Raw genomic sequence first — 18,349 nt, 5'->3', positions numbered from 1 at the left:
GGAATTCCCTCTCCAAATATCTCTGCCTCTCTCTTTCCATCTCTAAGACATTTGTTAAAACCTACCTCTTTGACCAAGCTTCTGGTTGTTGGTCCTAATATCACGTTAGGTGACTGGGTGTCTGGAGTATTACACTGGGGGTCACACTTCAGGCAGATGTGAAGGCATTAAAGAGTGCAGAAAAGATTCATGAGAATGGTTCCAGGGATGAGGCACTTCAGTTACGTGGATAGATTGGAGAAGTTGGGACTGTTTTCCTTGGAGAAGAGAAGGTTGAGAGGAGATTTGATAGAGGTGTTCAAAATCATGAGGGGTCTGGACAGAGTAGATAAGAAGAAACTGTTCCCATTGGTGGAAGGATTGAGAATAAGTGGACACAGATTTAAGGTAATTGACAAAAGAAGCAATGGCGACATGAGGAAAAACTTTTTCACGCAGCGAGTGGTTAGGATCTGGAATGCAGTGCCCTGAGTGTGAGGTGGAGGCAAATTCAATCGAGGCATTCAAGAGGGAATTGGATTGTTATCTGGAAAGGAAGAATGTGCAGGGCTATGTTTATGTTTAGAGATACAGCACTGAAACAGGCCCTTCGGCCCACCGAATCTGTGCCAACCATCAACCACCCATTTATACTAATCCTACACTAATCCCATATTCCTACCACATCCCCACCTGTCCCTACCACCTACCTATACTAGGGGCAATTTCTAATGGCCAATTTACCTACCAACCTGCAAGTCTTTTGGCTTGTGGGAGGAAACCGGAGCACCCGGAGGAAACCCACACAGACACAGAGAGAACTTGCAAACTCCACACAGGCAGTACCCAGAATTGAACCCGGGTCGCTGGAGCTGTGAGGCTGCGGTGCTAACCACTGCACCACTGTGCCGCCCAAGGAAAAGGCAGGGGGAGTGGCACTAGGTAAATTTCTCTTTCGGAGAGCCAGCACAGACACGATGGGCTGAATGGCCTCCTTCTGTGCTGTAACAATTCTGTGATTCTGTATCAAATGTTCTTTGATAATGCTCCTGTGAAGTATCTTGGGATGTTTTACTACATTAAAGGTGCTATATAAATGCAAGGTTTTCAGCACTGGACTAGAAATGGGTGGAATCAGCCTGGGGTCCTATTCAGATCATCACCCATTGGTCACTGCTTGTGTATGGACATGATGGGGTGGCTGTGATGCTCCCTGTAGGTGAACAGGCTGGTGGCGCTCAGTGTGTCGGCTCACACAGGGAGACTGGACACTTGCCTGACCACCTTCCCCCACCCCCACCCCTACACCCCCCCAACTGTTGAACTGGACCCCAGCAAATGTCAGCACCTTCAAAAGAGGAAGGAGAAAATTGGTGAGGTGGAGAGCTATAACTGGAGTTTCCTTTTCAAAATAGAAATCATACAATCATAGAATGAAGGAGGCCATTTGGCCCATCATGCCTGTGTTGGCTCTTTGAAAGAGCTATCCAATTTGTCCCACTCTCCTGCTCTTTCACCATCGCCATGCAAATTTTTCCCCTTCAAGTATTTATCCAACTCCCTTTTGAAAGTTATAACTCAATTTGCTTCCACTGCCCTTTCAGGCTGCGCATTCCAGATCATGACAACTCACTGTGGAAAACAATGTTTCCTCATGACACCTCTGGTTCTTTTGCCAATCACCTTAAATCCATGCCCTCTGGTTACTGACCCTCCTGCCACTGGAAACAGTTTCTCCTTATTTATTCTATCAAAATCTTTTATGATTTGAATACCTCTATTAAATTTCCCTTTAACCTTCTTTTCTTTAAGGAGAACAATCCCAGCTTCTCCATTCTCTCCGTATAACTGAACTCCCTCATCCCTGCTACCATTCTAGTAAATCCCCTTTCCAAGGCCTTGACATCCTTCCTAAAGTGTGGAATGCAGAATTAGACACAAAATTCCAGCTGACACTGAAGCAGTGATTTATAAAAGTTTATCATAACTTCTGTGCTTTTAAACAGCCTTCTCAACTTGTCCCGCCTCTTTCAAAGATTTGTGCACAAGGGAAGAAATGGGATACAAAAATATCTGATCAGCTGCAGGTAGGATTTAATTTTTCTCCTCCCTTCAGTCCATTCCCCACTCTGCTAGCATTGCGGTCAAGAGAAGGGAATCCATTTATTGCCTGTTTGTAACTGAGGGTTATGCTGCCTGGCTTCTCACCAACCTTTCCTTGTTCAATAACTGCAAACTTTCGATTGGCGCTTGCCCACATTGCTATCTCTGAGAAAGTGTGTAATCCGATTGATACACATGGCCACAGTCTAGTTTCCTGACCCTCAGCACTAACACACCTTATCACATACCCTGGCTCTTACATTCAGCCAGCTCCCACTTACAGTTTAATAAATAAGTGTTACACTTAATGATTAAAGAAGTCTGAAAGGTTATTTAAGAGTGTATTTGGTCTAAGTGCATCGGAAACTATTTTATATAAGTGGATTCACACTGAAGTGTGAGCAGTGACAGAGAGACACCCACACAGACGCTGTCCCCTAGGCTGCGATGTGGCCCCGTGTAACTGACACACTGAAGATCAGTTTCACCATCAGTTTCATTAGACGCTCCTCGCACACGTGGATCGGTAAGAAGAGCCGGCTCCCAGCTCCCAGACTCGACAGCATGACCTCCTCCTCCGATCCCAGCCTTTCCGTGGACGTGGCCGCCATGAGGGAGAGTTACAAATGCGACCGGGAAGTGAGTAGCGAAATGTAACAATCCAATGTAACAATTTCTGACCCGCAATGTATCAACTCGGTGAAATGTATCGGCGAAGGAGGGGCGCGTCCTGTACTCCCTTCGTGTCCTTCACTAGCTGAAATATTTTCAATCATTTATATCATCTTTCACCAATTTAAAACAACATAAAGCGCCTCCTCGTGGAAACCTCGTTCACCTGCACGTTTTGTAACTTGGGCAATTCAGACTTAGTCTCCATTTTCGTTTGGAAACAAGAAACAAATACAGAATGTAATTTTATCTTTACTGTGCATTAAAGGGACAATGTCTGTGATTAAGTAAATACTCACAATTTTATTTGTTTGTGGAAGCATTGATGACTCACTCCTCGGCCTTTGCCCAAACAGCTGTGTCACCAGCAGACAGAAGGCGAGTCCTTGGGATGACATTCAGTTTGTGTATTATTTTCGTCGCTCTGTATAGTAAGCATTTTTTTTATTTTTTTTATTTCCAAAATATACTTTATTCATAAAAAATCTGTAAAAATTACATTCCCAAACAGTTTAAAACAGCATCAAGTCAAAGAATACAAACAGGGAAAAGGTGATCAGTTTCCTTCTATACAATCATGAGTTGCCTCACAACCCTTCCATTTCATTGTCATGCCAGATACATTTTTACATTTTACAGCACACAAAATTTCTCCGATACAGTTCGAGGGGTTTCCCATGGATCCAGTCCCTCAGTTCAGCTTGGTGGGGGGGACCTTACACTGTGGTCTTTCCCCATTGAGCCTTTGCTGCGGCTGCCCCAAGCTTTAGTGAGTCCCTCAGCACGTAGTCCTGGACCTTGGAATGTGCCAGTCTGCAACATTCAGTGGTGGACAACTCTTTGCGCTGGAAGACCAGCAAGTTTCGGGCAGACCAAAGGGCGTCTTTCACCGAATTGATAGTCCTCCAGCAGCAGTTGATGTTTGTCTCGGTGAGCGTCCCTGGGAACAGCCCGTAGAGCACAGACTCCTGTGTTACAGAGCTGCTTGGGATGAACCTCGACAAAAACCATTGCATCTCTTTCCACACCTGCTTTGCAAAGACACATTCCAGGAGGAGGTGGGCAACCGTCTCTTCCCCACCACAGCCACCGCGGGGGCATTGCGCGGAGGGGGCGAGACTTCGGGCGTGCAGGAAGGATCTGACGGGGAGGGCCCTTCTCACCACCAGCCAAGCTACGTCTTGGTACTTGTTTGAAAGTTCTGGTGATGAGGCATTCCGCCAAATGACTTTGGCGGTCTGCTCGGGGAACCATCCGACAGGATCACCCGTCTCCTTTTCCCGTAGGGCCTTGAGGACATTCCGTGCAGACCACTGCCTGATGGACCGGTGGTCAAAGGTGTTTTCCCGCAGAAACTGCTCCACGAATGATAGGTGGTACGGCACGGTCCAACTGCATGGAGCGTTCCGCGGCAATGTGACCAGGCCCAACCTTCGCAACACTGGGGACAGATAGAACCTCAGCACGTAGTGACGCTTGGAGTTTGTGTACTGGAGGTCTACACACAGCTTGATGCAGCCGCACATGAAGGTGGTCATCAGGATAAGGGCCACGTTGGGTACATTTTTCCCGCCCTTGTCCAGAGATTTGAACATCGTGTCCCTCCGGACCTGGTCCATTTTAGATCCCCAGATGAAGCGGAAAATGGCTCGGGTGACTGCCACAGCGCAGGAGTAGGGTATGGGCCAGACCTGCGCCACGTACAGCAACAACGTGAGCACCTTGCACCCAATGACCAGGTTCTTACCCACAATGGAGAGAGATCGCTGCCCCCACATGATCAGCTTTTGTCGTACCTTGGCTACTCGCTCCTCCCAGGTTTTGGTGCACGCCCTGGCCCTTCGAACCATATCCCCAGCACCTTCAGGTAATCTGACCTGATGGTGAAGGGGACAAAGGATCGGTCAGCCCAGTTCCCAAAGAACATGGCCTCGCTCTTGCCGTGGTTAACTTTGGCTCCCGAGGCCAGTTCGAACTGGTCGCAGATGCTCATCAGTCTGCGCACAGACAGCGGATCCGAGCAGAAGACGGCGACGTCATCCATGTACAGGGAGGTTTTAACCTGAGTGCCTCCACTGCCTGGGATTCTCACCCCTCTTATGCTCGCATCCTTCCTAATAGACCCAGCAAAGGGTTCAATACAGCAAACAAACAAGACCGGGGAGAGAGGACAGCCCTGTCTGACTCCAGATTGGATCGGGAAACTTTCCGATTCCCACCCATTGATTGAGACTGCGCTACTGATGTTTGTGTAGAGCAGTTTGATCCAATTGCAGATTCCCTCCCCAAACCCCATTTTGGAAAGTACGTCCATCATGTAGGTGTGCGATATCCTGTCAAAAGCCTTCTCCTGGTCCAGGCTGATGAGGCAGGTGTCCACCCTCCTGTCCCGTACGTAGGCGATCGTATCCCTGAGTAACGCGAGACTATCAGAGATTTTCCTGCCGGGTACAGTACAGGTATGATCGGGGTGAATCACCAGCTCCAGAGCAGACTTGACTCGACTGGCTATGACTTTGGACAGAATCTTGTAGTCAACATTAAGCAGTAAGATGGGTCGCCAATTTCTGCCCCTTCCGCTTGTAAATGAGGGTGATGATGCCTTTCCTCATGGATTCTGACATGCTGCCGGCCAGGAGCATACTCTCGTATACTTCCAGCAGGTCCGGGCCGACCCAGTCCCACAGGGCCGAGTACAACTCGACCGGTAAGCCGTCGCTTCCGGGAGTTTTACTCATCTCGAAGGACTCGACGGCCTTTGTCAGCTCGTCCAGAGTTAGGGGCTTGTCCAATCTCTCCCTCGTGTTGTCATCTAAGACCTCTGTGATAGATGACAGGAAGGACTGGGAGGCTCTGCTGTCTGTGGGCTTCGCGTCATACAGCCTAGCATAAAAGGATTTGCTGATCCTTAGTATGTCGGACTGCGAAGAATTTACCGAGCCATCTTCTTCCTTCAGGCTGCTGATAACAGAGCTCTCTCTGTGTACCTTTTGGAAGAAGTAACGCGAGCACGTCTCATCCTGCTCAATGGAGCGGACTCTGGACCGGAAGATGATCTTGAAGGCCTCCGTGGCAAAGAGCGAGGCCTGCTGGCTCTTCACCTCTTGGAGGTCCTCCTTGACCTCGACCCCCATCGACTGCAGCTGGAGCAGATTTTGCATACTTTTCTGGAGTCGGGACATTTCCCTCTGTCTCTCTCTCGCTCTCTGAACACCTTTGTGGATGAAGAACCTCTTGATGTTCTCCTTGATCGCCTCCCACCAGTGAACTGGAGACTCAGAGGGGTTTCACGGTCCTCCAACCTTTGTAATCCCTTTTGAGTTCCTCAACGTTCTCTGGGGTCAGCAGTGTAGCATTGAGCTTCCACGTCCCTCTGCCAACCCGCTGGTCGTCCTGTAAGTGACAGTCGGCCTGTAAGAGGCAGTGGTTGGAGAAGAACACCAGCTTGACGTCGGTGGATCTGACCGTGACAGCACGGGACACAAACAGGAAGTCAATCCTGGAACGGGCAGACCCGTCCGACCTTGACCATGTGTATCTGCGCTGTGCTCCGTCTGCAGGTTTGCTGAAGACGTCGTGCAGTTTGGCATCTTTAACTGTTTCTATTAGGAATCTGGACGTAGCGTCCAGTTTGCTGTCGTCACTGCCGGATCGTCCAGCCGCATCGATAATGCAGTTGAAGTCACCGCCTCGGATGACCAAACATTGCTTTCAAAATCCTTGCCCTCATTTACAAATCCTCCCATATCTCACCACACAACTTGTATTTATATAGGCTCCAAAGCCCTTCACAGGAGTGGCACATAAGGAGATATTAGGACAGGTGATGAAAGGTTTGGTCAAAGAAACAGGCTTTAAGGAGCGTTTTAAAGGAGGACAGAGGCAGAAACGTTTAGGGAGGAATTCCAGAGCTTAGGGCCCAGGCAGCTGAAGGCACTGCCACCAATGGTGCAGCCATTAAAAATCAGGGGATGCTCAAGAGGCCAGAATTGGAGGAATGCAGAGATCTCAGAGGACTGGAGGAGGTTACAGAGCTAGGGAGGGTTGTCGGGCTGGAGGAGGTTACAGAGCTAGGGAGGGTTGTCGGGCTGGAGGAGGTTACAGAGATAGGGAGGGTTGTAGGGCTGGAGGAGGTTACAGAGATAGGGAGGGTTGTAGGGCTGGAGGAGGTTACAGAGATAGGGAGGGTTGGAGGAGGTTACAGAGATAGGGAGGGTTGTAGGGCTGGAGGAGGTTACAGAGATAGGGAGGGTTGTAGGGCTGGAGGAGGTTACAGAGATAGGGAGGGTTGGAGGAGGTTACAGAGATAGGGAGAGGTGAGACCATGGAGACTGTTGAAAACCAGGATTTGAAAATCAAGATTTTTTATTATTCATTCAGGAGATTTGGGCATCGCTGGGTATGCCAACATTTATTGCCCATCCCTAATTGCCCTTGAGAAGGATGTGGTGAGCTAACTTTTTGAACCGCTGCAGTCCTTGGGGTGTAGGTACACCCACAGTGCTGTTAGGAAGGGAGTTCAAGGATTTTGGCCCAGTGACAGTGAAGGAACGGTGATATAGTTCCAAGTCAGGATGGTGTGTGGCTTGGAGGGGAACTTGCAGGTGGTGGTGTTCCCATGCATTGCTGCCCTTGTCCTTCTAGGTGGTAGAGGTCATGGGTTTGGAAGGTGCTGTCTAAGGACCCTTGGTGCATTGCTGCAGTGCATCTTGCAGATGGTACACACTGCTGCCACTGTGCCTCAGTGGTGGAGGGAGTGAATGTTTGTGGATGGGGTGCCAATCAAATGGGCTGCTTTGTCCTGGATGGTGTCGAGCTTCTTGAGTGTTGTTGGAGCTGCACCCATCCAGGCAAGTGGAGAGTATTCCATCACACTCCCGACTTGTGCCTTGTAGATGGTAGACAGGCTTTGGGGAGTCAGGAGGTGAGTTACTCGCCGCAGGATTCGTAGCCTCTGACATGTTCTTGTAGCCACGGTGTTTATATGGGTACTCCAGTTCAGTTTCTGGTCAATGGTAACCCCCATGATGTTGATAGTGGGAGATTCAGCTGGTAATGCCATTGAACGTCAAGGGGAGATGGTTAGATTCTCTCTTGTTTAAGATGGTCATTGCCTGGCACTTGTGTGGTATGAATGTTACTTGCCATTTATCAGCCCAAGCCTGGATGTTGTCCAGATCTTGCTGCATATGGACATGGGCTGCTTCAGTATCTGAGGAGTCGCGAATGGTGCTGAACATTGTGCAATCACCAGCAAACATCCCCACTTCTGACCTTATTATGGAAGGAAGGTCATTGATGAAGCAGCTGAAGATGGTTGGGCCTAGGACACTATCCTGAGGAACGCCTGCAGTGATGTCCTGGAGCTCAGATGATTGACCTTCAACAATTACAACCATCTTTCTTTGTGCACGGTATGACTCCAACTAGTGGAGAGTTTTCCCCTGATTCCCATTGACTCCAGTTTTGCTAGGGCTCCTTGATGTCATACTTGGTCAAGTGCTGCCTTGATGTCAAGTGCAGTCACTCTCACCTCACCTCTGGAGTTCAGCTCTTTCGTCCATGAGCAAGTGCCACTTGATTGCAGATCAAGAGTATACTGATGGGGTGGTAATGGCTGGGTTGAATTTGTCCTGCTTTTTGTGCACGGGACATACCTGGGCAATTTTCCACATTTCTGGGTAGATGCCAGTATTGTAGTTGTACTGGAATAGCGTGGCTAGGTGCACGGCCAGACCAGGAGCCAATGTAGTTCATCGAGCACAGGGATGATAGGTGAATAGGAATTGGTGCGAGTTAGGATACGGGCTGCAGGATTTGGATAGGCAGATGTTTATAGTAAGTGGAAGGTGGGAGGGCTGGCCCGGAGAGCATTGGAATAGTTATTAAGAACAGAATTGCTGGAAATACTCAGCAGGTCTGGCAGCATCTGTGCAGAGAGAAGCAGAGTTAATGTTTCAGGTCGATGACCTTTCATCAGAACTTCCTTGACTTCTCTGTCTCCATTTCTGGGGCTAGGCGGTCCACTAATATTCATTATAAGCCCACCGACTCCCACAGCTACCTCAAATACACTTCCTCACACCCTGCTTCCTGGAAGGACTCCATTCCATTCTCCCAATTTCTCCGTCTCCAACGCATCTGCTCTGATGATGCAACCTTCCACAACAGTGCTTCTGATATATCTTCCTTTTTCCCCAACCAAGGATTCCCCCCCAACTGTGGTTGACAGGGCCCTCAACCATGTCTAACCCATTTCCCGCACTTCTGCCCTCACCTCTTCCCCTCCCTCCCAGAACCGCGACAGGGTTCCCCTTGTCCTCACTTTCCACCCCACCAGCCTCCACATCCAAAGGACCATCCTCTGCCATTTCCGCCACGTCCAGCATGATGCCACTACCAAACGCATCTTCCCCTCCCTTCCCCTGTCAGCATTCCAAAGGGACCATTCCCTCCGCGACACCCTGGTCCACTCCTCCATTACCCCCACCACCTCGTCCCCGTCCCATTGCACCTTCCCCTGCAATCGCAGGAGGTGTAATTTACCCATTTACCTCCTCTCTCCTCACTATCCCAGGCCCCAAACACCCCTTTCAGGTGAAGCAGTGATTTACTTGTACTTCTTTCAGTGTAGTATACTGTATTCACTGCTCACAATGTGGTCTCCTGTACATTGGGGAGACCAACCGCAGATTTGGTGACCACTTTGCGGAACATCTCCACTCAGTCCAAAAACATGACCCCGAGCTTCCTGTCACTTGTCATTTCAACACTCCCCCCTGCTCTCATGCCCACATCTCTGTCCTGGGATTGCTGCAGTGTTCCAGTGAATATCAACGCAAGTTCGAGGAACAGCATCTCATTTACTGATTAGGCACACTACAGCCTGCCGGACTGAACATTGAGTTCAATAATTTCAGAGCATGACTGGCCCTTTTTTATTTTATTGTATTTTGTTTCATATTTTTTTACCATCTCCCTGCCTACTGGTTTTTTCATGTTTGTTCATTTGGCGAGGGCTGTTCATTATTCTGTCATTAACACTCTCTATGCACTAATGCTTTGTCTTTCACCACACCATTAACACACTCTCTTTGCCTTTTCCCCATGACCTCCTTGTCAGTTAATCTCTCTGGCCCTCTGTCCTATCACATACCTTCCCTTTTGTTCTCATTCCCCCCCCACCCCCACCCCCACCCCCGCTATACTTGTTTAAAACCTATTACATTTCTAATATTTGCCAGTTCTGATGCAAGGTCACGGACCTGAAACATTAACTCTGCTTCTCTCTCCACAGATGCTGCCAGACCTGCTGAGTATTTCCAGCACTTTCTGTTTTTATTTCGGATTTCCAGCATCCGCAGTATTTTGCTTTTATTGGAATAGTTAAGCCTGGAGCTTGCAAAGGCATGAGTGAGAGTTTCAGCTACAGATGGGCCCTCAGTTTAAGTCTCATCCAAAAGGCAACGTCTCAGTAATGATGGCAGGAAGTCCATCTTTACACAAGAGTAGTGCAGTTAGGTCAGGAGTTCCAAGATTTTGACCCAGCCAATGAAAGAATGGCTGATATATTTCCAAGTTGGCACATGCATGATCTGGAGGGGAACTGGAGGTGATGATGTTCCTATGTGCCTGCTTCCCTGGTCCTTCCAGGTGGTGGAGGTCAAGGGTTTAGGAGGTGCTGTCGAAAAATTACATGGCACCAGTGACTAATGACTTCTCTATGCAGAGTTTGAAAGTATGCAAGCAGTTCCACCACCTTCTCGGGTTGACCGGGCTGGGCACTAAATGTGGTCTCACCAAGATATCCCAGAGCCCAGGACCTTATAAACTTTTAAAAATGCACCATGTATCCATCTGCTGTTTTGCTGATACCTTGGTGTGCATGTGTCTGTTTATCTTTCTCTCTTTCTTTTCAACAGGCTTTTGAAGAAAATCAGCTGGTTTCTCTGGACCCCATAAAGCAGTTTGCAGACTGGTTTGAAGCAGCCACGAAATGCCCATCTATCCGGGAAGCTAATGCCATGTGCCTCGCCACCTGCACCAAGTAACCACCTTTGCCAAGCTCTTGGCTGAAACTACGGGCGGGCCTCCAAAAGTTCACCAAAAAGCCTGAAGTGGAGTTAACGTTTGAAATTACATGGGTGCCCCACCCTATCTAAAAAAAAAAATATTCAAGGAGGCTGTGTTGCAGTGTTGATATGAAAGTTCTCTCTCTGCTATTTTAATTAATTTAGGTTACATCCTCATTAAAATATGAGCCAAAGAGCAGTTTCATACCTGCGCAGTAATGGGGTCCATTCCTAACAGAGGAAATTGGAAATGGGATACGGGGGTGGGAACAAGGCGGGAAGATATAATTGGAGTGGGAGAAGGCGCGTATGGAGTATAATCACTAGCATAGACCAGTCAGGCTGAATGACCTGTTTCTGTGCTGTGGAAGTTATGTTAAACCTGTATGGAACCTTGGTCAGATCACACTTACTGCGCACAGGTCTGGTCTTCATATTATAAAAAGGATATAGAGGCACCAGAGAAGGTGCAAAAAGGTTCTACAAGGATGATGCCAGAACTGAGAGGTTATAACTATCAGCAAAGACTGAACAGGCTGGGGCTCATTTTCTCTAGAAAAGAGAAGGCTGAGGGGTGACCTGGTAGAGTCATAGAGAGATACAGCACCGAAACAGGCCCTTCGGCCCACTGAGTCTGTGCCGACCATCAACCACCCTTTTGTACTAATCCTACATTAATCCCATTTCCGTCTCCCAACCCCACCTTCCCTCAAATTCTCCTACCACTTACCTACACTAGGGGCAATTAACAATGACCAATTTACCTATCAACCCCACAAGTCTTTGGCTGTGGGGGAAACCGGAGCACCCAGAGGAAACCCATGCAGTCACAGGGAGAACTTGCAAACTCCGCACAGGCAGTACCCAGAATTAAACCTGGGTTACTGGAGCTGTGAGGCTGCGGTGCTAACCACTGTGCCACTCCTGGAGGCCTTTAAAATCATGAAATAGTTTGACAGGGTAGATGTAAACTTGCTAGACAGATTTTGATCTACAAGGAAGTAAAGGGTTATGGGGAGCAGGCAGGTAAGTGGAGTTAAGGCCACAATCAGATCAGCCATGACCTTATTGAATGGTGGAGTAGGCTCGTGCGGTCAAATGGCCTACTCCTGCTCCTATTTCTAATAGATGTTTCCACCTCTGGGGGAGTCCAGAACTAGTGGCCATAAATATAAGACAGTCACTCAAATCCAATCGGGAATTCAGGAGAAACTTCGTACCCAGACAGTGATGAGAATGTGGAACTCACTACCAGAGAGAAATTGAGGTGAATAGCAGAGATACATTTAAGGGGAAGCTGGATAAACACATGAGGGGAAAAGGAATAGAAGAGTGTGCAGATAGGATGAGATGAAGCAAACAGAGTGGGAGGAGGCTTGCATGGAGCATAAACACCAACATAGATCTATTGAACCAAATGGCCTGTTTCTGTGCTGTAGGTTCTATGTAACACTCCCGCTCACTCACACACATTCACTGACACACATTCACACTCACAGACACACACACTCGCCCTCACTCATACACTCACTCTCACACATTTTTGCATACACACTCACACATGCCATAGCCTTGAAGGGATCGGACTAGTTAAACACAGCTTCATCCTTGCATCAAGGCCTTAATGAAACACCTTGAAGATGCAATCTTTCTTTCAGGGAATCAGTTTGCTAATGAAAGATCTAAGTACAATTCCTCAAACTACACTGCAGCAAATGTATTTCCAAATTTATCACTTGTCAACATGAAAGAACCACGAATAATTAGAATTCTCAATTGGCATTGATTGTGCCTTCTCATTACGATGTGCTTGGCACACAATTGGAAGTGCCATCTGTCACACAAGACATTTAAACCAAGGCTCCCCGCACTGTCTGTCCTCTCCAGTGGGTGTAAAAGATCTCACGGCCACTATTTTGAAGAGAGCAGGGGGAGTTCTCCCCGATGTCATGGGGCCAATATTTATCCCTCAACCAACATCACTAAAAAACAGATGATCTGGGCCATTATCACATTGCTGGTTGTGGGAGCTTGCTGTGCACAAATTGGCTGCCGCGTTTCCTACATTACAACCGTGACTGCACTTCATTGACTGTAAAGCTCTTTGAGACATGAGGTTGTGACAGGTGCTGTATAAATGCACATCTTTCTTTCTTAAAAGTGAGGATTGGCATATGACGAGGTTGCCTTGAGGACATAATGGGAACTTCCAGCGTTCTACTTACTGAGGCCTAGTCCAATTGGAAAAAGCCTCCCACAAAAGGGAAACAATCAACAGGCACTTGGAGAGGTTTGAATTAATTAAGGATAGCCAGCACAGATTTGTAAAAGGCAGATCATGCTTGACTAATCTAACTAAATTTTTTGATGAAGTAACAGAGAAGTAACAAGGAATGCGGTGGATGTTGTTTATATGGATTTTAAGAAAGTGTTTGATAAGGTACCACGTGAAAGGCTGTTTAACAAATTGACGCTCATGTAACAGGAGGGTCAGTGTCCAATTGGATTTTTAAAAAATGGCTTAAGGACAGAAAACAGTGAGTCATGGTAAATGGTTGTTTTTCAGACTGGAGGATGGTAGACAGTGGTGTTCCCCAAGGGTCAGTGCTGGGACCACTGATTTTTTGATATATATTTATTTATTTAGAGATACAGCACTGAAACAGGCCCTTCGGCCCACCGAGTCTGTGCTGACCATCAACCACCCATTTATACTAATCCTACATTACCCTCTCACATCCCCACAATTCCCTTACCACCTATCTACACTAGGGGCAATTTACAATGGCCAATTTACCTATCAACCTGCAAGTCTTTGGCTGTGGGAGGAAGCAACCGGCGAAAACCCACGCGGTCACAGGGAGAACTTGCAAACTCCGCACAGGCAGTACCCAGAATTGAAACCGGGTCGCTGGAGCTGTGAGGCTGCGATGCTAACCACTGCGCTGCCCTTTTTTTTATTCTCGGTTTTTTTTATTAATTGAATTCAAATTCCACCTTCAGCTGAGGTGGGATTCGAACCCATGTCCCCAGAGTAATACCCTGGGTCTTTGGTTTACTAGTCCAGTGACAATACCATTACGCCACTGCCTCCCCGAAATGACTTGGATAATATCAAACTTGAAGATGCAGTAAACAGGGAAGATATGAACCATCTATGACAGGATATAGGCTAGCAGGATGGGCAGACAATTGGCAGATGGAATTTAATACAGAGAAATGTGAGGTGATGCATTTTGGCACAAAGGTTAGGGCGAGGCAATATAGACTTAATGGCACAGTTCTAAAGAGTGTACAGGGGCAGAGGGACCTGGGGGCGCATGCACATTGATCTTTGAAGGTGGCAAGACATATTGAGAGAGTGGTTAGTAAAGCATATGGGATAAAAACAGAAAATGCTGGCAATACTCAACAAGTCTGGCAACATCTATGGAGAGAGAAACAGAGTAAATGTTTCAGGTCGATGACCTTTCATCATAACTGACATAAGTTGGAAATGTAATAGGCCTTTGAGCAAGTGATGGGGGGAGGGGGAAGAAGAGAAAAAGGGAAGGTGTTGATAGGGCAGCGGGCAGGAGAGATTAAATGACAAAGATGTCACAGAACAAAGGGAGTGGTAACAATTGTAGTAAAAGTCAAAGGTTAGTCCAGAGAGAGTGTTAATGGCAGAATAATGAAGAGCTCTGTCCAAAAGCAAAAACATGAAAAACAAGTTTAAAAGAGGCACTTGGTTAACAAATAAAATAAAAATAAACAATAGAAAAGGCAGTCATGCTTTGAAATTGTTGAACTCAATGTTGAGTTCAGAAGGGTGTAGAGCGACTAATCGGTGCTGTTCCTTGAGCTTGCATTGAGCTTCACTGGAACACTGCAGCAGGCCAAGGATAGAAATGTGGGCGTGAGAGCAGAGTGGTGAATTAAAATGGCAAGCGACCGGAAGCTTTGGGTCATGCTTGCATATGTGATCTTGGGCTTCATAAATAGAGGTATTGAGTACAAAAGCAGGGAAGTTATGCTGAATCTTTATAAAGCTCTGGTTAGGCCCCAACTAGAATATTGTATCCAGTTCTGGTCACCACACTTTAGAAGGATGTGAGGGTCCTTGAGAGGGTGCAGAGGAGATTTACCAGAATGGTTCCAGAGATGATGATCTCCAAATTTGCAGATGACACAAAACTGGATGGGAGGGTGAGCTGTGAGGAGGATGCAGGGAGGCTTCAGGGTGATTTGGACAAGTTGAGTGAGTGGGCAAATGCATGGCAGATGCAGTATAATGTGGAGAAATGTGAGATTATCCACTTTGGTAGTAAAAACAGGAAGGCAGATTATTATCTGAATGGCTATAAACTGAGAGAGGGGAATATGCAGCGAGATCTGGGTGTTCTCATACACCAGTCACTGAAGGTAAGCGTGCAGGTGCAACAGGCGGTAAAAAAGGCAAATGATATGTTGGCCTTCATAATGGAGGATTCGAGTACAGGAGCAGGGATATCTTGCTGCAATTATACAGGGCCTTGGTGAGGCCAGACCAGGAATAGTGTGTGCAGTTTTGGTCTCCTTATCTGAGGAAGGATGTTCTTGCTATAGAGGGAGTGCAGCAAAGGTTTACCAGACTGATTCCTGGGATGGCGGGACTGACGTAAGAGGAGAGATTGAGTCGGTTTGGATTATATTCACTGGAGTTCAGAAGAGTGAGGGGGAATCTCATAGAAACCTATAAAATTCTAACAGGACTTGACAGGGTAGATGCAGGAAGGATGTTCCCGATGGTGGGGGAGTCCAGAACCAGGGGTCATAGTCTGAGGATACAGGGCAAACCTTTCAGGACAGAGATGAGGAGAAATTTCTTCACCCAGAGAGTGGTGAACCTATGGAATTCGCTACCACAGAAAGCAGTTGAGGCCAAAACATTTTATGTTTTCAAAAAGGAGTTAGATATAGCTTTTGGGTCTAAAGGGATCAAAGGATATGGGGCGAAAGTGGAAACAGGTTGCTGAGTTGGATGATCAGCCATGATCATAATGAATGGTGGAGCAGGCTCGAAGGGCCGAATGGCCTACTGCTCCTATTTTCTATGTTTCTATGTTACAAGGTTAGGTTGGAGAAGCTGGGGTTGTTCCCCTTGGAGCAAAGGAGATTGAGTGGAGATTTGATAGAGGTGTACAAGATTATGATGGGTTTAGATAAGGTAGACAAAGAAAAGCTGTTCCCATTAACTGATGGTAGAAGGACTAGGGAACACAAATTGAAGGTTTTGTGCAAGAGATGCAGGGGGAATGTAAGGAAGAACTTTTTTTACACAGCGAGTGGTAATGACCTGGAACTCACTGCCTACGAGGGTGGTGGAAGTGGAGATGATGAATGATTTCAAATGGAAATTGAATGGGCACTTGAGGGAAATAAACTTGTAGGCTATGAGGATAGAGCAGGGGACTGGAACTGACTGGATTGCTCTACAGAGAGCTGGCATGGACTCGATGGGCCGAATATGTGTCGTTATGATTCTCTGACTCTTCTAATAACATTCCTGTCTATGCTGTGTGGTTTATTACATCCTCACGCTGATTTTATCCCCTTCGCTCCTGAAGATGTTCACTCCCTGGGTTGCAATTCATCAGGTGCCAGCTGCCCAACCGATATCACACTCAAGTGGCTATTCTCCTATATAGAGTCATAGAGTCCTGGCAGCCTATTTGACCACAGAGTGTATCACAGTCATGCTTTATTCTCACCTAACGCCCACTGACACACAGCTTCTACCAGGGATTGTGACTAGGAAGGGGAATCTGGACAAATTTTCCACCTCCCTAGCCGAGGAATTGTAACATAACTCCCATAAAGCCTGGCTGAGATTCAATAAATTGGCAAAGACGGGAAATCAAACTGGCAATCTGAATGGCTCAAGTTGGAAATCAGCTCTGCTGCCTACCACAGTCAAATATCCTGCCTTCGCCCATTATCTAATCTTACGCATGGGGAATGGCCCCTTGGTTCATAGTACCAGAGGGCAGGCGATGATAGTGTCACCCATTCCCCAGCAAGAGTCGGTGCCTTGAAGTTAGAAAGGGAGGAAATTAATGGGAGAGGACTGGGAATGTTGGGAAGAAGAAAAGAAAACCTCTTGTCCTCTGATTCCATGTATTATTTTCTAACTGACCAGATAAAAAAGGAAGAGTTTGCATTTCTATACACAAAGGGATAGAATTCACAATTAATGTGATGGAATTTAAAAACAGGATGTTGTTTGATCAGATTCTCTGTTTCTGGATCTTTTCTAGGGATGGAAGACCCTCTGCTCGAATGTTGCTTCTGAAAGGATTCAGCTCTGAGGGATTCAAATTCTACACAAACTATGAGAGCAGGAAAGGGAGGGAGTTGGTGAGTAGGCACCTGATTGGTTATCTCTGCAACCTTCATTATCAACTTATTCACACCTCCCCCTTCTTATAATTTATTAATTATAAAACTCCATTACATATACAGATCATGTTAATATTTCTATCATTCTCTAGGAGATCAATCCACTTGCAGCAATCGTATTTTACTGGGAGGCCCTGAATAGGCAAGTACGTTCTCATTTACATATTTGCTCCTTTTTTTTAAATATACCTTATTTTAGCTCCCAAGTTAAACTGTCAGCAGCTGTACCTGATAGATTGGCCTTGCATTTATAAAATGCCTTTTATATCCTCAGGATGCCACAAAACAGTCTGCAACCAATGAAGTACTTGTAAACTACAGTTACTGATATTAAATGGGAAAATACATCAGGCCCACAAACAGGAATTAGAAAGTACAAAAGCAAAATGCTGTAGATTACTGCAGATGCTGGAGGTCTGAAACAAAAACAGAAAATGCTGGAAATACTCCACAAGTCAGGCAACATCTGTAGAGAGAAAAACTGAGTTAATGTTTCAGGTCCATCAGAAATGTCACACAGACCTCAAACATTAACTCAGTTTTTCTGTGCACAGATGTTGCCTGACATGTTGAGTATTTCCAGCATTTTCAGTTCTTGTTTAGGAATTAGAAAGTAATGGAATCACCTGTGTCATTCATGTTGGTTGAAGGATAAATATTGACCAGGACAGTGGAAAGAGTTCCCCGTCACACTTTTACATCCACCTGATAGGGCAAACAGGACCTTGGTTTAAAATTTTATGTGAAAGACAACACCTCTGACAGTGCGGCACTCCCTCAGTACCTCACTGGAGTGAAGTGCTAGCCTGGATAATGTACTTATGTCCCAGAGAGGGCATTGAACCTGTGACTTTCTGGCTTAAGGCAAGAGTGCTTCCCACTGAGCCAATGCTGACTACCTATCTAATCACATTAGTAGGAGGCATTACAACTGCCCATTGTGTTTGAGGAGAAAAAAGATCAGCCAAGATTCCTGGTCCTGATTGATAATTAGTCAATGCCCTCTGCTCTCCCTGTTGTTGGAAAAGGTTATAAGAGACAGGGTTTATAATCATCTTGAAAAGAATAAGTTCATTAGCGATAGTCAGCACGGTTTTGTGACG

The 18,349-nt window shown here is 46.7% G+C and overlaps 1 protein-coding gene across 2 annotated transcripts in view; it reads left to right on the top strand.

Annotated features, from left to right (window-relative positions):
• Positions 1-2,436: 2,436 nt before the first annotated feature.
• Positions 2,437-18,349, top strand: part of pnpo (pyridoxamine 5'-phosphate oxidase) — a 34,345-nt gene continuing 18,432 nt past the window's right edge. The window contains exons 1-4 of one of the 2 annotated variants that reach the window (XM_068013642.1): positions 2,437-2,721; positions 10,677-10,801; positions 17,105-17,204; positions 17,339-17,392. In XM_068013642.1, coding sequence (XP_067869743.1) covers positions 2,530-2,721; positions 10,677-10,801; positions 17,105-17,204; positions 17,339-17,392 — 471 coding nt within the window. In that variant the 5' untranslated portion in view covers positions 2,437-2,529. The remainder of the gene's footprint in view (positions 2,722-10,676; positions 10,802-17,104; positions 17,205-17,338; positions 17,393-18,349) is intronic. The other variant, XM_068013640.1, reaches the window with a different exon arrangement.

Source organism: Heterodontus francisci, chromosome 33 (genome assembly GCF_036365525.1).
Source record: "Heterodontus francisci isolate sHetFra1 chromosome 33, sHetFra1.hap1, whole genome shotgun sequence".
NCBI classification, from domain to species: domain Eukaryota; kingdom Metazoa; phylum Chordata; class Chondrichthyes; order Heterodontiformes; family Heterodontidae; genus Heterodontus; species Heterodontus francisci.
The sequence above is the reverse complement of the archived record's forward strand: the minus strand, read 5'-3'. Positions and strand labels throughout refer to the sequence as shown.